Here is a 25,077-nt window from a genome sequence, read left to right as displayed (position 1 = left end):
CCTTATTCCAAAATGGATTAAATTCATTTTTTTTTCCTTAGAATTCTACACACAACACCCCATAATGACAATGTGAAAAAAGTTTGAGATTTTTGCAAATTTATTAAAAATAAAAAAAACTGAGAAAGCACATGTCCATAAGTATTCACAGCCTTTGCCATGAAGCTCAAAATTGAGCTCAGGTGCATCCTGTTTCCCCTGATCATCCTTGAGATGTTTCTGCAGCTTCATTGGAGTCCACCTGTGGTAAATTCAGTTGACTGGACATGATTTGGAAAGGCACACACCTGTCTATAGAAGGTCCCACAGTTGACAGTTCATATCAGAGCACAAACCAAGCATGAAGTCAAAGGAATTGTCTGTAGACCTCCAAGACAGGATTGTCTCAACACACAAATCTGGGGAAGGTTACAGAAACATATCTGTTGCTTTGAAGGTCCCAATGAGCACAGTGGCCTCCATCATCCGTAAGTGGAAGAAGTTCAAAACCACCAGGACACTTCCTAGAGCTGGCCGGCCATCTAAACTGAGCGATCGGGGGAGAAGGGCTTTAGTCAGGGAGGTGACCAAGAACCCGATGGTCACTCTGTCAGAGCTCCAGAGGTCCTCTGTGGAGAGAGGAGAACCTTCCAGAAGGACAACCATCTCTGCAGCAATCCACCAATCAGGCCTGTATGGTAGAGTGGCCAGACAGAAGCCACTCCTTAGTAAAAGGCACATGGCAGCCCAACCTGGAGTTTGCCAAAAGGCACCTGAAGGACTCTCAGACCATGCACCGACGCTTCCCATCCAACCTGATGGAGCTTGAGAGGTGCTGCAAAGAGGAATGGGCGAAACTGGCCAAGGATAGGTGTGCCAAGCTTGTGGCATCATATTCAACAAGACTTGAGGCTGGAATTGCTGCCAAAGGTTCATCGACAAAGTATTGAGCAAAGGCTGTGAATACTTATGGACATGGGATTTCTCAGTTTTTTTATTTTTAATAAATTTGCAAAAACCTCAAGTAAACTTTTTTCACGTTGTCATTATGGGGTGTTGTGTGTAGAATTCTGAGGAAAAAAAATGAATTTAATCCATTTTGGAATAAGGCTGTAACATAACAAAATGTGGAAAAAGTGATGTGCTGGGAATACTTTCTGGATGCACTGTATATGCAGGGCAAGAATTTATACGCAGATTATTGTAGATTTTTTTTTTTTAGTAATAATTCATTGTCTGAAGCGTTTAACTAAAAATAATAATTTAACATCTAGTTGTCACCATTGAAAACAATGCCTGACTTTAGTGTGCTTATAAAGCTCGCGTGTGAAAGGTCAAGAACCCTGACTGAACTCCTGTACAGGCAAGAATTGACTCAGGCTACACATTTCCCTGACTTACTTTACAGGACTATAGCAAGAACAAGAACACGAGAGATGAAATAAGTGAACTCCATCTCAGAAAAAACACTTCACGGCACCAGCAAGGTTGGACAAATGAGACCCTTAACACGTTCACTGCGCATACGGGACTGAGAGAGACGGGGGGGGCGGAGTGTCTCTCTCTCTCTCTCGTGCGTCCTTTGACTCGTGGGTTCAATTTCATGTCCCATCTCTCTATGTATATAAAATGCAATCTCCGTCTGTTTTTCATGAAACAACTTAACGAACTTAGATCAAATTTTTTTCTAGAATTTGCTTGAACATTCCGGTTGATTCTGCGACTTCTCTCATTACACTAAAAATCAGAGTTCGCTTGCAGGAGCGATATCGGGGACAGGGGCTGCAGGACAAGGGGATGGGGGGTGGGGTTGGGGAGCCGGACAGGGCCCTCCTCTCTCATGCACCAGCCTCAGGACGTGTACCTTATATCTGCTTAGCTAGCAAATGAGAGAACTACTTAACAGATGTAGATCGGGTTTTTCTCTAGAATTTGCTTGAACATTCCGATTAATTTTTTTTTGACCTCTCTCATTGCACTAAGAATTGTAATTTGCTTGCAGGAGCGATACAATCGCACTAATCTGAGACAGAGGAGGGGAGGGGGAAGCAGGACCTCAGGGGTGGGGACCTCTTCACTGTCCTGTTTCACAGGGGATGGCTAATGTGAAATACAGTCATATGAAAAGGTTTGGAACCCCTCTCAGCCTGCATAATAATTTACTTTCAACAAAAAAAAAAAAGATAACAGTGGTCTGTCTTTCATTTCCTAGGCACATCTGAGTACTGCGGTGTTTTCCGAACAAAGATTTTTAGTGACGCAGTATTTAGGTGTATGAAATTAAACCAAATGTGAAAAACTGGCTGTGCACAAATGTGGGTCCCCTTGTCATTGTGCTGATTTGAATGTCTGTCACTGCTCAATGCTGATAACTTGTAACACCAAATTGGTTGGATTAGCTGGTTAAGCCTTGAACCTCATAGACCGGTGTGTCCAATCATGAGATATAAAGGTATTTAAGGTGGTCAATTACAAGTTGTGCTTCCTTCCCTTTGACTCTCCTCTGAAGAGTGACAGACAGCATGGGATCCTCAAAACAACTCTCCAAAGATCTGAAAACAAAGATTGTTGAGTCTCCTGGTTTAGGGGAAGGTCACAAAAAGCTATCTCAGAGGTTTAAACTGTCAGTTTCAACTGTAAAGAATGGAATCAGGAAATGGAAGGCCACAGGCACAGTTGATGTTAAACCCAGCAGGTCTGGCAGGCCAAGAAAAATACAGGAGAGGCATATGAGCAGGATTGTGAGAATGGTGACAGACAACCCACAGATCACCTCCAAAGACCTGCAAGAACATCTGGCTGCAGATGGTGTATCTGGACATCATTCTACAATTCAACACAATTTGCACAGAGAATATCTGTATGGCAAGGTGAGGAGATAGAAGCCCTTTCTTCACTCAGGCCACAAACAGAGTCGCTTGTTGTATGTCAATGCTCATTTAGACAAGCCAGATTCATTTGGGAACAAAGTGCTTTTGACTGATGAGACAAAAATGGAGTTATTTGGTCAAAACAAAAAGCGCTTTGCATGGCGGAAGAAGAACACCGCATTCCAAGAAAAACACCTGCTACCTCCTGTCAAATGTGGTGGAGGTTCCATCAGGCTGTGGGGCTGTGTGGCTAGTTCAGGGACTGGGGCCCATTTTAAAGTCGAGGGTCCGATGAATTCAACCTGAAATCTACAAATTCTTCAGGATAATGTTCAAGCATCAGTCACAAAGTTGGAGTTACGCAGGGGTTGGATATTCCAACAAGACAATGACCCAAAACACAGTTCGAAATCTACAAAGGTGTTCATGCAGAGGGAGAAGTACAATGTTCTGGAATGGCCGTCACAGTCCCCTGACTTGAAGATCATCGAAAATCTATGGGATTTGAAGCAGGCTGTCCATCAAACTGAAATGAACTGGAGAGATTTTGTATGAAGAATGGTCAACAATACCTCCATCCAGAATCCAGACACTCATCAGAGGCTATAGGAGGACAGCGTCTAGAGGCCAAAAGGAGGCTCAACTAAGTATTGATGTCATATCTCTGTTGGGGGGCCCACATTTATGCACCTGTCTAATTTTGTTATGATGTATATTACATATTTTTTGTACTTTATGTCACTGCCGAAATCCTACTGTGTCCATAAGGTATGTCATATATTAAAAGGAAGTTCAGCCAATGAGAAACAAAAATCCAAAGAATTAAGAGGGGGTCCCAAACTTTTGCATATGACTGTAAACCTAGGTTTCATAATGTTTTCGAGGGAAGGGCTCTTTTTGTTGCGCGGGGTCCAGTCAGGTCTGGTGCCAGCACTTCTAGAGCTTAGAAGTCCTAATGCTTCACTGAGAATGAGCTACAATCATTGAAATTTGTTCATATTAAATTTAAATACTTTTCTAAACGGGGCTCTCCTAGAGATCAACACTCATTGGATTGGATGCCCCCTATCTCTGCTGGCACGGCACTGTGCGTATGTCTGCACAGGTCATCGCCAGGAGACTCCGGTTCTTCTTTCACATTCTCGGAAAGCGTGAAGGGCAGGTGGACCAGTTTAGAGTCCCCAGTCCCAATGTGGGTGTCAGCGGGAGTGAGGGGGCCCCCAAGATGGACTGGGACACACTACGGGCCTGCTGATGTTGCTGCTCCTCCTGCATGTGTCACTCTAAATTGTACTAACAGCACTTGAGAATATTATGGGATGTTAAATCTATATGTTTAGTTCAAAGCGTACACTAGATCACTGAACGTCCCCCCCCCCCAAACATCTTCTGCAGGTGCGTACTCCATAATAACGAGCGTGAGGTCAGCACCATGTGTTTTACTATTCCTCTTTCAGAGTAAACGTTTACCTGCGTGAGGATGGGAGTTTGTGGACCGGCACATCAGTCTGCCTGAAGGGCACTTGTGCACATGACAGGAGACTTTGGACCAAAATCACTGAGGTAGACTCAACTTAATGGAAGGACTTTTTTTGTTTGGTGTACACTTGTCCTGTGATTGGAGATATGTTTAAGAAGATTTGGCTCTTTTACTTCATTAGACATAACATTGGCCGCGTTTAAATTCCAAAACACGCTTCCAGTTTTTCAGAATTTGCACAAACGTTTTCCTTCTTATTAGACGTTAGGTCGGCTATGGTTAGTTGTTATGCTCCTAAGCAGCTTGTCTGTTATCGGTTTATCTCGTCCTCATCTCCACCTACTGTGCCAGGCGGCCGTGGCCACTACCGGGCCGGGATGCCAGCTGGATGGAAGGACCGGGGGAAAGAGAGTGTCCGCAAGGCACTGCCCTTCCCCAGGATGCTAGAGGGCAGCCCTCCTGGGCCGCTGTGGCACCACGGATTCCCCACTGGGAGATTGGCATAGCCCTGTTGGGTTTTGTGGGGGGCCGGCCGCCAGGGTGGGGCTGTAGAACTCTTCTTTGGGTTTTCATCACACCATTTAATGCTGACGAGCCACCTGGAGCAAAAAATAAAAAAAGAGACGCCTTATTCCAATTCCAAGCAGCCAGAGGCGGAGGGGTGGAGCGGGACAAAGCTTGCCCATGGAGGTGGAAAAGAGAGGAAAACAACACAGAAAGGACTGCGTGTCGGCTGCTCTTTTGTACGGTGCTGTGGTGAGGACCAAAGGGGAAAAATCTTCCCCGCTTATGCTGGAACTCGTGTCTCTGCCTGTCTGTATCGGGACACCAAAACCAACACAGGCAGAGCTGGCAGATGTTTTCCGCTTCACTTTCATTCACAATACTTACTTATTCCCCCACTGCTAGGTGACGGCTGTTCCTCTCCTTTCCTGTTCTCCTCGGCGATTTTCTCTTCAAACTCCGATTTCAGTTCCCTTGAAGTCAGCTGGGTAGCCAGTTGTCCCGTATTAGTCAACCAGGGAAGTGAACCGGCAGGAGATTCTTCACAAAGGTCTTGCTTCAAAACACTTCCACTGTCATGATCCTGCAGTTCAAGGCTAGCGTAGAATTCATCCGAATCCTCGCCTTTAATCTGAACGATTCCCCCTTTGGACGCCTCCACTTTTAAAACCGAACCGGCACATTTGGGGTCCTCCAGCTTTACACCCAAATCTGCGAATGCATCCCACTCACAGTCCTCTTGCTTAACGTGAGCCAGTCCTGCATCCGGGCTGTCACTGTTGGCGTAGGCCATTCTCTGTGTTAAACTCTTCTCTGCCCGGAGTCTCTGCTTTCCTCTATCTTCACTGGGACCTCCCTGGCTTGGAGGTCATTAGACACCTCGCTGCATGTCCAAGGGAACCGGAAAGAAGACTCCTTAATATCTGTTAAAATGAAAGTGAGAGAATTACTTTATACAGTCACCAAAATAACCCGAGCACATTACAAGGTGTAAGAGACAGCCGGCCGGGACGCCCCTGATATGGAAGGATGGGGAAAGGCAGCTTTTTTGTTTAGGACACCGCCTACCCCAAGACACTAGATGGCAGCTCCCCTGGAGTGTAGCAGGGCATGCTGGGACTTGGAGTTCAGTATCTCACTCCCTGTTGGGTGCCGTGGAAGAACATTGGGAGACAAGTTACTAGCAGGTCACGGGGAATGGTACTTCCGGGCTGATTACAAAACTGACCCGGAACATTTGACAAATCATGTGGATGGAAGAACAGAAGCACTCCCGGGTCGGACACCATATAAAGGACTGCCGTGAACCCAGCAGGACCAAGGATGAAGCTAGCTGGAAGGTGTGGAGGAGAAGAATGAGAGAGTATTGTACAGGGTGTCCCAAAAGTCACTATACGCTTCTTTTTCTATTTTGTTCCACGTATCATTCGGAGAGACTTGAGCCATCAGCATAAGACAACTTAGGCTTTGTAGTTTTTGTAAGTGTATCATTCCCTTAACCATGGTGTCCCCTCTCCACTTTGCCAGTGGAGATGCAAAACATCAGAGAGGCTCGCGTCCTGAAGGTGGCTGAAAGTTGTTGAAAATGGAGGTGCTCATGTGGAGGTATAAGGCGTTGGAACGTGAGGGCAAACCTAGCAAGTAAAACTGCAACGACTCCTTCGTTGATGCTAGAAATATTAATTAACTCCAGTTCCTTGTGTCATTTTTAGGAATTTATTAAAAGTGTATAGTGACTTTTGGGACACCCTGTATCGTAGTTTTTGTGCTTATTGTATTACTTGCCTGTTTATTGTGGCTGTGGTGCTTGGAGGGCACAGTATTAGACAGAACATAGAATAAAAAACGTTCCGAGTGCTTTTATCGTGTCCTGCGTATCTGTCTGTCTGTCTGGGTTTAAGGGTCAACGGGGACCCCTAGCGTCCACAAAGGTTAACTGAACACCACCCAAACCAACTACCAACTCGGATTTTAAGATCGATCTGGAATGCTGTGAATCGTCCACATTAGCCAAAGAAGATCTCAGCAGAGTTAGCAGGCAAAAACTATTTGATACGGAGATACAATGCAATAGAATTTATGTTTGTGTAGCCCAAAATCACACAAGTAGTGCCGCAATGGGCTTTAACACTAGAATTACCAGAGCCTATGAAAAAACTCGTAAATCCGTCCCACCTTAAATCGCGTCTTAGATCCGTTTGCACCTCTCCGCCAGAGTCCTTTGTCATCTAAATGTGCTGATAAACAAAAGCTACTAGCAGCCAGCTATTCCATCCCCCCACCGACTTAGAACGAACTTCTCCTAGCTCATGGCTTGCCTTGATTTGATTATGTGGGATTGAAGTGGAGTTTTATAGTGGAAATAATATAGTGTTATTTGGAATACACGCATTTCATGTGTGTTCTGTTCCGTTCAGTAGTCTGTGCAAACACATTTTTAAAACAGAAACGTTTTTCATATTCTAATAGTAAATGACAAAATGTAGGCATAAACTATATAACGTATGAAGCCTGAAGTCCATATATCAAAGAAACACTTTCACAAAAAGTACAAATAAGAGAACACGTGCGCTTTTAAAAAAAGCCGCGTTAGCATGCCACATTCACACTCTTACTACAACCGCCGCGGTGGCGTAAGTATCTATCTATCTATCTATCTATCTATCTAATGGTATCAGTTCCTGACTGGGAAACAGAGGGTGGTGAGTTCGATCCCGCACGGCTCCACTTCGAGAAATGAACTGCTCTTATTCTTACAATTTTAGAATAACAACATAAATTTGATTTCAGTCTGTAACAGCCGGTGTAACTTATGATACTGGTAAAGGTTAGCTTTTTTTTTTTTTTTTTTAATTCACTTTTCATTCTCGCAGTCGCATTCAGAATCAATCCATACAACCCCATCTGACATAAAGACGCGCTATAGGTCTGCAGTGTACCACGATGCATACTACCCGCCCCCCCCCCCCCCCCCCCCCCCCAAAGGGTTCTGACACACAAACGCTGGTGAAGCTGCCTTCTTCGTATCTCACCGTCACTTGAAATCAGCAGTTCTTAGCATTGCACCACGCAAACCAAGTGTAATCAAGAGTCCTGGTTCGATCCCCACTCACTCCTATATTTGCCGTTTTCAGTAGTAAGCTGCTCTTTTTGTTAATATTATACAGTACACACATGCACTTGATTTGCGTCTGTACTTGCGCTGTTACTTAGAGAGTCAGATTGGGGGAGGGGTGATGTTAGCGCGGGTGAGCTTATTCAGTGCTGCAGAAACAACGCACATGTTGATTTTTTTTTTCTTTCAGTACATGTGCCTTCCCTGTTTATTTGTATATCTCTGCCTGTCTGTCTCTGTATTACGCAGTGCTCTGTCTGTCTGTGTGTTATGGATCTTGAAAAAAAAAGTTATAAGGACGGTTTGCTGACTTGGAGCACCACTGCCTTACTGTGCCACAGAGACGCGAGTTCGATTCCCAGCTTTGAAGAAAGTGTTTTTTTTTTTTCCTCAAACGGACATTGAATTTATAAATTGGTATGCACTGCAAATCGTTAACTTTAAAATGTCAATCGCGGTTATTTCTGTTGATTAATTCATGCTTTTTTACTTAGAGTCAGAACAGGAGCTTTTTCAGCTTATTCAGCTTCTGATCTGACTCAAACAGCGCCAGTATAACTTCACACCCAACCTGACGCTGTTCGTTTTCAAATAATATTGCATTACTTCGACGATGTTTTCTGATTGGTACTATTCGCGTCATAAAATGATTTCTTCAAAACGTCACATATATTTGTCTCTTTCTTTTTTTAAAATGTGCATTGTAGCCCTCAGCAACTGGCCACCTGCATGTTCTTGCGCACACTGAATAAGACAGCGCTATATGTAATCATCAGATTCAAATGTTAACAGTTATATAGCACAGAATGGAAATCAGCAGTTATTAGCATTCCACCACGCAAACTGTCATATCAACTGCCTACTGTAACTTGCTTTCTTTTTTCTTCGGTTATAGTCTTGAATAAAAGTGCACTTGTTTTGTTATACTTTTACATCAACATATGTTCCTGTGTTTGAGCTACATGGGCATGCTCAAAAAATACACGTATAATGCCACGAAAAGTGCATGCAGACACTTCAGTTCGCAAGCATTGGTACGACAATGCAGTCACAAGTACACTGCAGAGCTTTAGCAGTGTCAGATGGGGAGTGTCTGATGATTGCATATAGCGCTGAAGTTACTGCTCTTTACTATGCTTTCCTCTGCATGTCCTGGAGTACAAAAGAAACAGCATACAGCAACACGTGGGGACTGGCAATACTGGGGGAAAAAAAACACGCGGTCGTATGTATCGTGATACACTGCAGAACTATAGCGCGTCTTTATGTAAAAACAGCAGTGTCAGACAATGAAAAGTGAATTTTAAAAAAATAAAGCTAACCTTTACAAATATCATAAATTACACCAGCTGTTACAGACTGAAATCAAATGTATCATTTTATTCTAAAATAGTGAAAATAAGAACACTTCTCAAATGGGAGTTGTGCAGGATCGAACTCGTGACCTTCTGATTCCCAGTCAGCGACTGATACTGTTACGCCACGGAAGCAGTGATAGTTAAGTCATGTCAATGTCTCACACTAAGACGGGTTTTTTTGGCGGTGGATTTTTTTTGTACCTTTTGTGAAAGTGTTTCTTTGATATTTGGACTTCAGGCTTCATACATTATATAGTTTATGCCTACATTTTGTCATTTGCTACTAGAATATTGTGAACCGTTTCTGTTTTAACAATGTGTTTACACAGATTACTGTAGAAATGCAACACATATGAAATGCGTGTGTTCCAAATAACAATCTTATTATTTCTACTCTAAAACTCCACTTCACTCCCAGATAATCAATCAAGGCATTAGCTGGGAAAAGCTTGTTTACGTTCTAAGTCGTTGGGGGGATGGAATAGCCGGCTGCTGGCAGCTTGTCTTTATCAGTACATTTAGATGACAAAAGACATGGCGGAGAGGTGAGAAAGGTTTTAAGAAGCGATTTAAGGTGGGCCGGATATACGAGTTTTTTCGTAGGCTCTGGTAATTCTAGTGTTAACAGGCCCTGCCTCGACTCTCTAAGAAGACAAAATTCTAGAGGTGGGCGGTATGACCAAAACTCTATATCACGGTATTTTTCTAAATTCTGCCGGTTTCATGGTATTAGACGGTATTTTTTTCCCCATGCATGAGTGGATGTTAACCACATTTTCCACTGCAATTACTGCAGTAGACTGGTTAAGAATAACCTATTAGACTGTTATGGGAATTGTACATCATACAAAAAGACATTTTAATGTGCACACAAGTATTAATCCAGGTTTGCATGGCCCTATAAAGTGATAGTTTTCAAGGGGGTGGCACTAAAGAGAAGGAATCACATTGCATGACAGATGCAGTCAAAATATAGAACCTTTAATTGAACAAATTTTGCAAAAGCTTAAACTATGATTTTGACAACATATTTTCAACCATCCAAAGAGGCATTTACACTTAGTAAAATATCCAGAAGTGCTTGTCAAAAGTTGGATTGCACTGAACATGTCTTAGAAAAGGAATAAATAGTAAATATGTTTTGTAAACCAACTACACTTTCTGTTAATGTTAACAATCTCTGTCCACTGACACGTTTAAGTGACTTTTTAAACAATTTTACCATCATTAAACTGCATAATATTTAAACTAATAAATAACAACAATATAATACATAATAGTATTACTGATAGCTGCACCATTACTTCAAGGCTTCAAGCCCAGGTGCATTACACAGTATTCACCAAATTAAAATAAAATAAAACAAGTGCAACTTGGTGATTACATCTTACCAACTGTACCATCATTTAGGCAAACTGCATTAATATGGACCTTGCTTCAAGCTAAGCTATATACATAAATAATAAAACTGCAACTTGCATTTATAATGCTGTTTGTGGTATAGCCCTATGGAAGTGCATTAGGGCCACTGTGAAGAAAAAAAAATATGGATACGGAAGAAAAAAACAAACTATATTTCGAGAATAAATTTGACATGTCGACATTTCCACTTTATTCTCATAGTTTATTTTATAATTAAAGTAGAATGTTGTAAACTAAACTTCATCCTAAAATCAATGTTTAATCAACTAGATTTTCTCAAACCCCATCACAAGTTAATGCAGCACATCAAATACTTTGTGTTAAGTGTTCCCCGACCCAGTCGTTAATCACTCGCTTCTTAAACTGACTTCCTCCGCACTAACAGCAGGCGCCTGCAGCAATCACCGCAGAGATAAACGTCTTTGTGAAATTAAAACTAGTTATTCACTTAGCCGACGGAGTGTTCAGAACTTTAAAAATATCTTCATTATACATGTTTAATTATGCCATCCATTCAGAGTTGCGCCCATCTCTGAACGAGTCGCCAGCACATCGCAGGATCATTACAAGCAAAACATACACTAGCAAGTACAAAAACAAGTACAACTTGGCTTGCAGTGTTATCCGGTAGTATAGAAACAGTATTTACACATCTGACCTTTTAAAACCAAAGTATCTCCAGGAAACGGACGCGATTCCTTTTTTTTCGGCAAAACTTCTTCTGTGTCATTATGTTTAACTTTATCGTCAGCTTCTTTTTTGGAATGCTCTCTGTCCATTTTCACTGCGCGGCATACCTATGCTACCGCCCACTATTTGGTGGTGTAGCAGTGAAAAAGAGCCCTAGTGCAACAAATCTGTGTTTAGTGGTGTAGCAGTGAAAAAGGTCCCCAACTTGAACAGTTTCCCGCTGCGCCACGTTCCGAACGTCGTTTAGGCAATTTAAACCGGTGTTGCGGTATAAGAAAAATCCATATCATAAAAAAAACAAACGGTTTTCGGTATGAACCAGTATGCCGCCCAGCACTACAAAATTCCCAAAAAAACCCTTGTAGGGGAAAAAATGGAAGAAACCTCAGGAAAGGTAGTTCAAAGAGAGACCCCTTTCCAGGTAGGTTGGGTGTGCAGTGGGTATCAAAAAGAAGGGGGTCAATACAAATACAATACACAGAACAGAACACAAGTAATCTTCAATACAGTATAAAAATTTTTACAAGTGTGGATCAGAATTTAACAGTAGATGATATCCCATAATATGATTTGGATTTGTTTAGAGTCTTGGAGACCTCAGCCATCAAGCTGCCTCCCCGATTTGGCCAGTGCTGGGAAAGCCAATGGGATGAAAGGACCCCTCTATCTGACAATTCCTGTGATCCTCCATCAGGGATGACTTTACCTTAAGGAGGCAAAACAACCTGGCAGGTGGGCACCAAGTGCCACATTTGAGTACCGAGAAACAGAATAGGTGAGGGTTAGTAACAAATTCTAACTCTCATGTTACTTATGTTTTAGTGCTAATGACTAACAACAAAGATGCAGTCTATACAGTTAATCAGCAGCTCTAGTCAGGGTGTGCTAAACTGAAGGTCATGAGTCTTCAGTCAGGATTTGAAATACAATTTATTTTTGTATAGCCCCAAAATCACACAAGAAGTGCCACAATGGGTTTTAACAGGCCATGCCTCTTGACAGCCCCCCAGCCTTGACTCTCTAAGACGACAAGAAAACCCTTGAAGGGAAAATTTTTTTTTTCTTCTCTTCATTATGTAAAGCACTTTGAGCTACTTTTTGTATGAAAATGTGCTATATAAATAAATGTTGTTGTTGAGAAAGGCAGATCAGAGAGAGACCCCTTTCCAGGTAGGGTGGGCGTGCAGTGGGTGTCAAAAAAAAAAAAAAAGGGGGGGGGCAATACTATACACAGAACAGAACACAAGTAATCCTCAATACAGCATAACAGTTAAATAAAAATATTACAAGGACAGAGCAGAATTTAACAGTAGACAATATCACATAATAGGATTTGGATTTCTTTAGAGTCCTGGAGACCTCGGTCATCAAGCTGCCTCCCCCTATTGGCCAATCCACAGTTGAGTCAGCCAATCCGATGAAAGGACCCCTCTACCCCACAATTTCTGTAATCCTCCATCAGGGATGACTTTACCTTAGGCAGGCAAAACAACTTGGCAGGTGAGCCGTGGGCACCAAGTGCCACCTTTGAGTACAGAGAAGAGAAACAGAATAGGTGAGGGTTAGTAACAAATTCTAACTCTCATGTTAACTTATGTTTTAGTGCTAATGACTAACAACAGAGATGCAGTCTGCACAGTTAATGAGCAGCTCTAGTCAGGGTGTGCTAAACTGAAGTTGTGAGTCTACAGCCTGAGAGTGAAGCGGCATCTCTTATAGTAGCAGGCAGACCACTCCACAGTTTAGGGGCCCTGTAACTAAAAGCTCGACCTCCCACCATCATTTTATTAATTCTTGGAGTCATAAGCAGACCGCCATCTTGAGATCTTAATGCGCGCTTTGGTTTGTAAATCATGATAAGTTCAGACAAGTAAGCCGGACCACGGCCATTTAATGCTTTATATGTTAAAAGGAGGATTTTGAAAGGTGCCCTAAACTTAACCAGGAGCCAGTATAACGACTCTAGGACTGGGGTTATGTGTTTGTATTTTCTTGTTCTTGTAATAATTCTTAGAGCAGCATTTTGGATTAACTGGTGGCTGTATAAAGAACAGTTTGAACATCCAGTGAACACTGCATTGCAGTGGTCAATCCTACTAGAAATAAATGCAGGAATTAATTTCTCAGAATCCTGTTTATTTAGAAAGCGCCTAAATTACCTAACATTTTTAAGATGAAAGAAACCTGGTTTGGACATCTTTGCAATAAGCGCTTTAAAAGACCTGCTAGAGTCAAAGATAACTCAGAGATTGCGGGATGATTCAGTAAAATTAATCGGGATTCCAACTGAGTTAAATGATGACAGAATATTGTTGTGATCAGCATCATTCCCTCCAACAATTAACATCTCTGTTTTATCTGTGTTTAAAGACAAGTAGTTCTCATTCATCCACTCCTTTAATTCACTAACATAACTAATTAAAGTAAACATCGGAGAAACTTCATTTGATCTAAATGAAAGGTATAACTGGGTGTCATCTTCATACGAGTGAAAATTAACAAGATGAGAGATCCCAGTGGAAGCCCGTAAAGTGTAAACAGTAAAGGTCCCAGTACTGAGCCCTGCGGGACACCATATTGAACTTCTGTGTGTAATGATGGAGTCCTGTCAGCACATTTCTGTACATATTGGAATTGATTTGATAAATAAGAACTAAACCAGGCGAGCACGGTGCCTGTAAGCCCAACGTCATTTTCTAGCCTGTGCAGTAAAATAGAATGGTCAATGGTGTCAAATGCTGAGATAAAGTCTGGCTGATAAAGGGAAACATGAAAAGAGGAAAAATGAAGAACAGGTTTTCTTTATCGTTTCAAACTTTTGTTTACTGGTAATATATGTCGAAGCAACAGAGAACAACCCAAAAGGTTGAATTTCATGTCAACTAACATCTTAGGAAGACCCTTGATGTCTTGATATTCCACACCTCGATTAGAGTCACCGACAGGGATACACACTTGGCACAAACACACAACTGACTCACGTACTATATGTCTTGTAGCAAGTCTACATAACACTACATGCGAGTTGGCTTTCTGGACTGTATTATACGGCCTGTCTAAGAAAAGATCCCTTCAGGCGTGATTGTGGACGACCAAGTTCTGGTAGGACCACGCCCAGTAAGGATTTCAGCTGCCTAGTGCAGGCGTCATGTTGCCATGACATCAAAACAGGAAATGGATGTTTCCGTGGGAAACTTGGCGGACCGAGGAGGAAGAAAAGAAAAGAGAAGCAGAAGACGAGGAGCACGGCTATCTAGACTTTAGGAATATGTCACGATCGGACTTCACCCAGGGACGTCTGCTTTTTGTGGCTGGCCACCCCAAAGTTCAAACCGTGAGGCGAATCCCCGAGAGGAGGCCAGGGGTTGTGGTATATGGACCTGAGGTTCTCCGGGTACTCCAGTTGGCGAGTCGGACTTGTGCCTTAAATTCTGTAAGCCGTTTTCGCCTGAGGTCCGTTTTATTTCCCCTTCATCACACAGTACGAACTGTAGTACAGGATTCTTCGCCGTTTCACAGACTACGTTTAAGGAACAGAGGAAGAAGGCAACACCTGCTGGTGGAGTAAAGGAGGAGATAAAGAGGGAAGGACAGATGGATAAAAACGGTACGGCAACTGTTTGCCAATAAGAGCTTGTAAAAAGAAAGGCGTTTAATAATAAAAAGCACTCTTGATTTGAACTCAGGACTTGGTGCAGCTCCCTGGGTGAACCAACAAAAAAGGGTAGAAAAACATAAAATGCGTGTACACATTTATAATAAATATTGTGTAGTTATACAACATTGCTGACTAGAACACCACATACAGGGGTCGTTGTCCTACAGATCACCTCATGTGGTCTCCCTAATTCTCTATGTGAAATGTCCCGACACTGGACAAACACTCCACCAGAGAATGAATGGACACAGGGTCCGCATTAATCATGGCAACACAGATGGTCCTGTAGCAGCCACGGACACTGCAAGAGGGACTTTAAACTCACAGGGCTTTAACCCTTAAACCGCCAGAACTGGCTATACTCAACTCCCAATGCAATTTGCCATGACGCCCGTAGCTTGAGGATATTCGGTGACATACATTCATTGAATGCCACAACCGGCTCTAGTCGCTTCCCAGTGCAATTTACCAGCACGGCGGAGCTGAGCAGTCCGTGCCGTCCATTCATGACAAATGGCGCCCCCTACAGCCTCACTGTCCTGGGGATTCAGCTGCTGCACTAGACTGGCCTGGCCTGCAAGTCAGTGTTGGCCTCGGTGTTCATGCATGCAGCCAGTCCCAGCGTGGTTGAGTTACTGGATTTCATCAATGGCGTCACTTGCACCTTGTATTATACATTTACCGTATACACTAACCAGGGCTGTGGAGTCGGTAGATAAATCCTTCCACTCTGACTCCTTAGTTTCCAGTACTCCCGACTCCTCTGTATTTAATATGTTAATGTATTTTCCATGTTGATTGAAGGAAGGCAACATACACGTCATTTAACCACAGAACTACTGGCTAGGAAACTGACTCTCTAGCGTACTGGCCAGTTAAAATAAAATCAAGAACCCCTGAACACACATCAGGCCATAGAACACGCCTCCACCTCCATCGCTACACTAATTAAACACATTATACAGTGACTAGCCATGAGCGTCCAACTACGTTGCGCATGTTAAAGTTGTCTGTGAAGGGCTCCCTGTTTAAACGCGGCTGCCAGTCGTGAACTGGGCCCTTCATCGCACAGCATTATGATTTTTTTATAAGGGATAGAAAATTACAAAAGAAAACCCTTGGACATTAATTCGATAGGAACGGCCTACTCGGAATCACTGTCCGAATAGTAATTATGTGGTGGTGGAGGAGCATTTCTGCTTCTCTCCGTTCACAGTCCGTCTCGTTTTCACGACGCTGTCGTTTCCTCTCACGATCTCTTCTCAACCTTTCTCCAATCTCACAGGTTGTTTTGTGGCAATCCAAAGAGTAAGGCAATATACACGGAGCAATGGATATAAAAGGGGGACACATAGGTATCCAGGCTCTTTAAAGCATAAATAGGGATCACTTCACTGACATGTGAGCAAGCCAGGGTACAACTGTGAGATGCGCAGCACTCGCCGGCTACAACGTAACAATAATAATTTCCGGAACGTGCTGTTATGTTGTCATTCATTTTACCCACTGTCTTTCTTTCATTCGTATGTTACGTAGGCACGTACCTTTTATCTTTGGCAATCTCATTCTCTAACCAGGCCTCCGGAGCTAACCAGCGTAACACTGTCCACCACCCCTTTCGTTATTCCGGCACATTGTTGACATCCGTGAGTAACAACAACGTACTAAACTGGAAGGTAGTCTACGCATGTGTGGAATTCGCGGACAAACAAAGATCAAGATCCAAATGAAGATTATATAAAAAGATTAGTTAATTTAAAGCACAACAATTTGTTTAGTTTTAATGTCTGTGTTTTGAGGTGTGACTGGAGTACGACAGTCTTCAGTAGTATAAGCCTGGAGGAGACTCTTAATGCAATGCCTATGTTTTAGCTGTCTCTCTACTGCCATCTAGTGCTGCTTCTTCTAATTCATTCGCAGACAAACAAAGATCAAGATCCAAATGAAGATTATATACAGGTGCTGGTCATAAAATTAGAATATCATGACAAAGTTGATTTATTTCAGTAATTCCATTCAAAAAGTGAAACTTGTATATTAGATTCATTCATTACACACAGACTGATGTATTTCAAATGTCTATTTCTTTTAATGTTGATGATTATAACTGACAACTAATGAAAGTCCCAAATTCAGTATCTCGGAAAATTAGAATATTGTGAGAAGGTTCAATATTGAAGACACCTGGTGCCACACTCTAATCAGCTAATTAACTCCAAACACCTGCCAAAGCCTTTAAATGGTCTCTCAGTCGAGTTCTGTAGGCTACACAATCAGGGGGAAGACTGCTGACTTGACAGTTGTCCAAAAGACGACCACTGACACCTTGCACAAGGAGGGCAAGACACAAAAGGTCATTGCTAAAGAGGCTGGCTGTTAACAGAGCTCTGTGTCCAAGCACATTAATAGAGAGGCGAAGGGAAGGACAAGATGTGGTAGAAAAAAGTGGACAAGCAATAGGGATAACCGCACCCTGGAGAGGATTGGGAAACAAAACCCATTCAAAAATGTGGGGGAGATTCACAAAGAGTGGACTACAGCTGGAGTCAGTGCTTCAAGAACCACCACACACAGACGTATGCAAGACATGGGTTTCAGCTGTCGCATTCCTTGTGTCAAGCCACTCTTGAACAAGAGACGGCGTCAGAAGCGTCTCGCCTTTGGACTGCTGCTGAGTGGTCCAAAGTTTATGTTCTCTTATGAAAGTAAATTTTGCATTTCCTTTGGAAATCAAGGTCCCAGAGTCTGGAGAAAGAGAGGAGAGGCACAGAATCCACGTTGCGTGAGGTCCAGTGTAAAGTTTCCACAGTCAGTGATGGTTTGGGATGCCATGTCATCTGCTGGTGTTGGTCCATTGTGTTTTCTGAGGTCCAAGGTCAACGCAGCCATCTACCAGGAAGTTTTAGAGCACTTCATGCTTCCTGCTGCTGACGAACTTTATGGAGATGCAGATTTCATTTTCCAACAGGACCTGGCACCTGCACACAGTGCCAAAGCTACCAGTACCTGGTTTAAGGACCATGGTATCCCTGTTCTTGATTGGCCAGCAAACTCGCCTGACCTTAACCCCATAGAAAATCTAATAGCTATCGTGAAGAGGAAGATGCAATACGCCAGACCCAACAATTCAGAAGAGCTGAAGGCCACTATCAGAGCAACATGGGCTCTCATAACACCTGAGCAGTGCCACAGACTGATCGACTCCATGCCACGCCGCATTGCTGCAGTAACCCAGGCCAAAGGAGCCCCAACTAAATATTGAGTGCTGTACATGCTCATACTTTTCATGTTCATACCTTTCAGTTGGCCAACATTTCTAAAAATCCTTTTTTTGCATTGGTCTTAATTGATGTTCTAATTTTCCCAGATACTGAATTTGGGACTTTCATTAGTTGTCAGTTCTAATCATCAACATTAAAAGAAATAAACATTTGAAATACATCAGTCTGTGTGTAATGAATGAGTCTAATATAGAAGTTTCACTTTTTGAATGGAATTACTGAAATAAATCAACCTTGTCATGATATTCTAATTTTATGACCAGCACCTGTATAGAGATACCTTGAGATACGAGTTTAATTCGTTCCGTGACCGAGCTTGTAAGTCAAAATGCTCGTACTGTATCACAAATCAATTTTCCCCATTGAAATTAATTGAAATGAGATTAATTCGTGCCAGCCCCCCAAAAAATCACCTCAATTTTTGGTTAAATGTTTTCAATGTTCTTTAACAGTATGCTGCTGCTGGAGTATGTGAATTTTCCCTTGGGATTAATAAAGTATCTATCTAACCTAATCTAACATAAGAAAAATGTATTTATAATGAACAAATATTGTATACAAACAAAATAAAACCTAATACATAAAAGAGAATCTCAAGGAATATACAGACGTTGGCGACGCTGATTAGCGTATTGTAATGTTTTTTTTCTTTCACTTCACTTTTGCTTAACTTCATTTTCTTCATTAGTTTTTTGCCCCACTTTCATTCCAAAGGCGTTTCAATAGAAACCTGTCCAAGGAGCTTTGTTAAGTCCTCCCCTTTAGAATGTTTGTGAAACGAGTTAGCCAAGTGTCATTAAATAGCGCCGCTGCACGATCAGTTGTAATTTTTTCAGGGTGTTTCTTTTCTTTAAAGTTCGAAACTTTTTCCCACATTGCAAACACTTCCTTTATCTCACTTTAACCTCCTCCGCCATACTGACCTCCGTATGTCACTGCGTCTGAAGTTCTGTCTACTCCTCTGTCGTCAGTTCCTTTGAATGTGCAGGGGACAAGCTCTTTGATGGCTTGTCACGACAAAAAAAAAAAAATCGACCTAGTGAAGGCTCGTATCTCAAAAAACTCGTCAGGGCACTCGTATCTCAAGGTACCACTGTATTTGAAATAAAATGAAAACTTTTTGTAATGTACCATAATCCAGGGGTGGCACAGTGGTAGCGCTGCCGCCTCACAGTAAGAAGACCTGGGGGTTCACTTCCCGGGTCCTCCCTATGTGGAGTTTGTCTGCGTGGGTTTCCTCCCACAGTCCAAAGACATGCAGGTTAGGTGCATTGGCAATCCTAAATTGTGCCTAGTGTGTGCTTGGTAGGTGTGTGTGTGTCCTGTGGTGGGTTGGCGCCCTGCCTTGTGCCCTGTGTTGGCTGGGATTGGCTCCAGCAGACCCCCTGTGCCCCTGTGTTCGGATTCAGCAGGTTGGATAATGGATGGATGGATATTAAAAATAGCAGCGGCCCCACCACTGCCCCCTGCTGGTCACCACTCTTAACATTGCACAGTTCTGATGAGGTTCCTCACACCATCACCCTCTGCTTCCTGCGTCTTGTGGACGAAGGTTCGAGGCAAACAGCAGGCAGACAGCAGATGTAGAATAACAAAGCAATTTCTTTCTTTTCTTGGTGAGCAGAGAGTCTGTGAAGAGCCTGTCAGCTTGTCACTAACAGTATCACGTCACAGCCCCGTTCCTCTTTTTCAGCAGGTTTTTATATTCTTTCGGTCACGTACACAATTATCGCAAAGCTTATCTTATATGTGCAGCTTCACAAGCAGCCCTTCCTTACTGGTGGAGTAACTTCTTCTTCTCTAACTAAGACAGGGTGTAATTTCCTAAGAGCTGACCCACCCTTCGTTTATTTCTTTTATTTATCTTATGGCTATTTTCTACACCTAGGTTCTAATGCTTAATAACCTTTAACTTTCACACATCACAAACCTTAACAATCTTAATGCATTCATATGGTTAACACAAAGAACTCTTATACTTGCAAATATACATACAGTAATCCCTCACTACTTCGCGATTCACTTTTCGCGGATTCTCGACTTCGCAGATTTTATATGTAAGCATATCTAAATAACGCAGATTTTTCGCTGCTTCGCGGGTTTCTGCGGACAATGGGTCTTTTTACTTGCTTCCTCAGTTGGTTTGCCCAGTTGATTTCATACAAGAGATGCTATTGGCGGATGGATGAGAAGCTACCCAATCAGAGCACGCAGTTAAGTTCCTGTGTGCTGCTGATTGGCTCAGCGACGGAGTGCTGCATTAACCAGGAAGTCTCATCTCACTCATTCAGCATTAACGTGCTAATGCTTCAGGGGCCGTGTCCAAGCACCAACAGAAGCTGCAAATGATTGCAGAAAAGGTAAAAAAGTTTTGGATATGTTGTAGGAAGGGAACAGCTACACCGCTGCAGGACACCAATTCTTTTTATTTAAAAAGGAGGAAAAGCATATAAGATCTACGGCCGCAGTGTCCTTTAACCAGGGCTCAAAACGAGTTGCAAGTGGACGTGATAAGGCAGTAGTCTGGATGGAATTTGCTTTAGGAATCTTTGCAACAAGGTCGACGACGTCATGACCGCCTACAAGCTGCTATGTGTACTTCGCTATACAGTAAGTGTAAACTTAACTACCGATTTCATATTGCTTAGCAGTTGTCCCTGTTATTAATAGAGTAAATGGTGGGTTGTAAACAATACAGGGAGGGTTTAAAAACGTCCAAATACACGTTAAATAATTAAATAAATATGGTGTCCCTACTTCGCGGAAATTCAGTTATCGCGGTCGGCCTTGGAACCTATCTCCCGCGATAAGTGAGGGATTACTGTAAATATATATACACATTTTCTTAGCATCAGCTGGTTTGCATTACATATTTTCCATCCACCCAAACGCACACAGATAGTAAACATCAAGGCGACTTAGACTTGTTTATCTAAGTACAAAAATATTCGTTGCACTAAGGCGTAGTCACAAAATCTTCTTCCCCTCCCTTTGACTAGGTCAAAAGGCCCTCAGACCAAGACTTTTTGTTCAATTACTATTTAAGATATTGATTCAAATTTTTTTTTAATCACTCCACATTCTGCACCCAGCATACTCTGAACTGCCACTTCTTCTAGCTTGATGCCCACCCTCTCATGTAGCACCTCATCAAATGCTTTCTGAAAGTCCAAAATCAAAAATCTCATCTCTGATCAGATCCTTTTGTTGCCTCCTCATAGAATGCCAGCATTTTAGTAAAACACGACCCCCCTCTTCTGACCCCATGCTGACTACTCAGTCAAACTCCTGCACTTGCCAGGTGTTGCTCAATCTTATCCTTAATAATTCCTTCCATTAACTTGCACGTTAATATTCCTGGCCTGTAGTTGCTTGGATCTGCCCAGTCACCCTTTTTACATAACGGGATGATATTTGCCATTTTCCAGTCCTTTCAGAATCTCTCCAGTGTGCAGTGATTTCCTAAAAATGTACGCCAAGGGTTTCTATCTGTACTCGCTAGCCTCCTTAAGAACTCGAGGGTCCATATTATCTGGTCCCGGTGATTTGTTTGATTTGAGCTTGTTAAATCTGAGCAGCGGGCGGCACGGTGGTGCAGTGGGTGGCGCTGCAGCCTCGCAGTTAGGAGACCTGTGCTTCGCTTCCCAGGTCCTCCCTGCATGGAGTTTCCATGTTTGCAGACCCCCATGACCCTGTGTTAGGATATAGCAGGTTGGACAATGACTGACTGACTTTTGCACTTTTTTCACCACCCCACATCTTGCAATGTGTGTGTCTGTCCTCATCTGCCGGCTCATCTCGGTTATGGTAGCGACAGCGTCGGGTTCAAGAGGCAGCATGGAAGGGGAGCTGGAGCTGACCCGCGCCATCATAAGGTGCAGCAGCTGTCCCCCTTTTAGTACGAGGGACCACAAGAGACAATGGGCCAAGAGTTCAAAGCTCTCTGGATGGCCGGTGTAAAACACACATTTCAGATAAATAAGAAGGCGCAGAGCCACGTAGTGATTTAGAAATCAGCAGCAAGCCAGTTCTGAGACTAACAGGCAGGCAGGGTAAAGAGGCTCAAATCGGAGAGACACAGAATCAAAAACTCTGTTGAACCTGACCAAAAAAATGGAACAGCAGCAGCGTTCTGGACCAACTGCAACCTGCGTATCGGGGATTTGCTGCTCCCAGAAGGCAAGGAGTTGCAGGAATCAAGCTGAGAAAAGAGAAAAGCAGGAGTTCGCTTTCTCAAGAGCACTAAGGGATAAAAACGGCTAAAAGACAAAGCCGTTAAAAAGCGCGACTACAGAATTCATCAGTTTCTCAGAAGAGAGGTTACAGACAAAGTTAACCCCAAGATTCAAAACGAAGTCCGCAAAAGAGTCAAGGAGTCCAAAACCAATTTGAGCTTTGGCCGTGGGACCAACTATAATAAAAAATAATAATAACTAGCAAAATACCCGCGCTTCGCAGCGGAGAAGTAGTGTGTTAAAGAGGTTATGAAAAAGAAAAGGAAACACTTTAAAAATAACATAACATGATTGTCAATGTAATTGTGTTGTCATTGTTATGAGTGTTGCTGTCATATATATACATATATATATACACATATACATATATACACATATACATACATATACATATATATATATATATATATACACATATACATATACATATATACATATACATATATACATATACATATATATATATATATATATATATATACACACACACACATATAGGGCGGCAAGGTGGCGCAGTGGGTAGCGCTGCTGCCTCGCAGTTGTGAGATCTGGGGCTCCTCCGGGCGCTCCGGTTTCCTCCCACAGTCCAAAGACATGCAGGTTAGGTGGATTGGCGATTCTAAATTGGCCCTAGTGTGTGCTTGGTGTGTGGGTGTGTTTGTGTGTGTCCTGCGGTGGGTTGGCACCCTGCCGGGATTGGTTCCTGCCTTGTGCCCTGTGTTGGCTGGGATTGGCTCCAGCAGACCCCCGTGAACCTGTGTTCGGATTCAGTGGGTTGGAAAATGGATATATATATATATATATATATATATATATATATATATATACACATATACACACATATATATATACATATACATACATATATACATATATATATATACATACATACATATACACATACATACATATACACATATATACAGTGGGTACGGAAAGTATTCAGACCCCCTTCAATTTTTCACTCTTTGTCATATTGCAGCCATTTGCTAAAATCATTTAAATTAATTTTTTCCCTCATTAATGTACACACAGCACCCCATATTGACAGACAAAAAAAAGAATTTTTGAAATGGTTGCAGATTTATTAAAAAAAGAAAAACTGAAATATCACATGGTCCTAAGTATTCAGACCCTTTGCTCAGTATTTAGTAGAAGCACCCTTTTGAGCTAATACAGCCAGGAGTCTTTTTTGGAAAGATGCAACAAGTTTTTCACACCTGGATTTGGGGATCCTCTGCCATTCCTTCTTGCAGATCCTCTCCAGTTCTGTCAGGTTGGATGGTAAACGTTGGTGGACAGCCATTTTTAGGTCTCTCCAGAGATACTCAATTGGGTTTAAGTCAGGGCTCTGGCTGGGCCATTCAAGAACAGTCACAGAGTTGTTGTGAAGCCACTCCTTCGTTATTTTAGCTGTGTGCTTAGGGTCATTGTCTTGTTGGAAGGTAAACCTTCGGCCCAGTCTGAGGTCCTTAGCACTCTGGAGAAGGTTTTTGTCCAGGATATCCCTGTACTTGGCCGCATTCATCTTTCCCTCAATTGCAACCAGGTCGTCCTGTCCCTGCAGCTGAAAAACACCCCCACAGCATGATGCTGCCACCGCCATGCTTCACTGTGGGGACCGTATTGGACAAGTGATGAGCAGTGCCTGGTTGTCTCCACACATACCGCTTAGAATTAAGGCCAACTCCCGCATGGAGTTTGCTAAAAGACACCTGAAGGACTCAGATGGTGAGAAATAAGATTCTCTGGTCTGATGAGACCAAGATAGAACTTTTTGGCCTTAATTCTAAGCGGTATGTGTGGAGACAACCAAGCACTGCTCATCACTTGTCCAATACAGTCCCCACAGTGAAGCATGGTGGTGGCATCATGCTGTGGGAGTGTTTTTCAGCTGCAGGGACAGGACGACTGGTTGCAATCGAGGGAAAGATGAATGCGGCCAAGTACAGGGATATCCTGGACAAAAACCTTCTCCAGAGTGCTAAGGACCTCAGACTGGGCCGATGGTTTACCTTCCAACAAGACAATGACCCTAAGCACACAGCTAAAATAACGAAGGAGTGGCTTCTCAACAACCCTGTGACTGTTCTTGAATGGCCCAGCCAGAGCCCTGACTTAAACCCAATTGAGCATCTCTGGAGAGACCTAAAAATGGCTGTCCACCAACGTTTACCATCCAACCTGACAGAACTGGAGAGGATCTACAAGGAGGAATGGCAGAGGATCCCCAAATCCAGGTGTGAAAAACGTGTTGCATCTTTCCCAAGAAGACTCCTGGCTGTATTAGCTCAAAAGGGCACTTCTACTAAATACTGAGCAAAGGGTCTGAATACTTAGGACCATGTGATATTTCAGTTTTTCTTTTTTAATAAATATGCAACAATTTCAAAAATTCTTTTTTTTTGTCTGTCAATATGGGGTGCTGTGTGTACATTAATGAGGGAAAAAATTAATTTAAATGATTTTAGCAAATGGCTGCAAT

At 42.7% G+C, this 25,077-nt stretch overlaps 1 protein-coding gene across 1 annotated transcript in view; it reads right to left on the bottom strand.

Annotated features, from left to right (window-relative positions):
* LOC114641581 (zinc finger protein 850-like) overlaps positions 1–25,077 on the bottom strand; it is a 76,448-nt gene that overhangs the window by 5,799 nt on the left and 45,572 nt on the right. Inside the window, exon 6 of the mRNA XM_051927714.1 lies at positions 5,221–5,693. Within this exon, the coding sequence (XP_051783674.1) occupies positions 5,221–5,693 (473 nt within the window). The remainder of the gene's footprint in view (positions 1–5,220; positions 5,694–25,077) is intronic.

The sequence above is a fragment of the Erpetoichthys calabaricus genome, chromosome 5, assembly GCF_900747795.2.
Source record: "Erpetoichthys calabaricus chromosome 5, fErpCal1.3, whole genome shotgun sequence".
NCBI lineage: Eukaryota > Metazoa > Chordata > Cladistia > Polypteriformes > Polypteridae > Erpetoichthys > Erpetoichthys calabaricus.
Note: the sequence above shows the minus strand (reverse complement) of the source record. Positions and strands in the feature narration are given on the sequence as shown.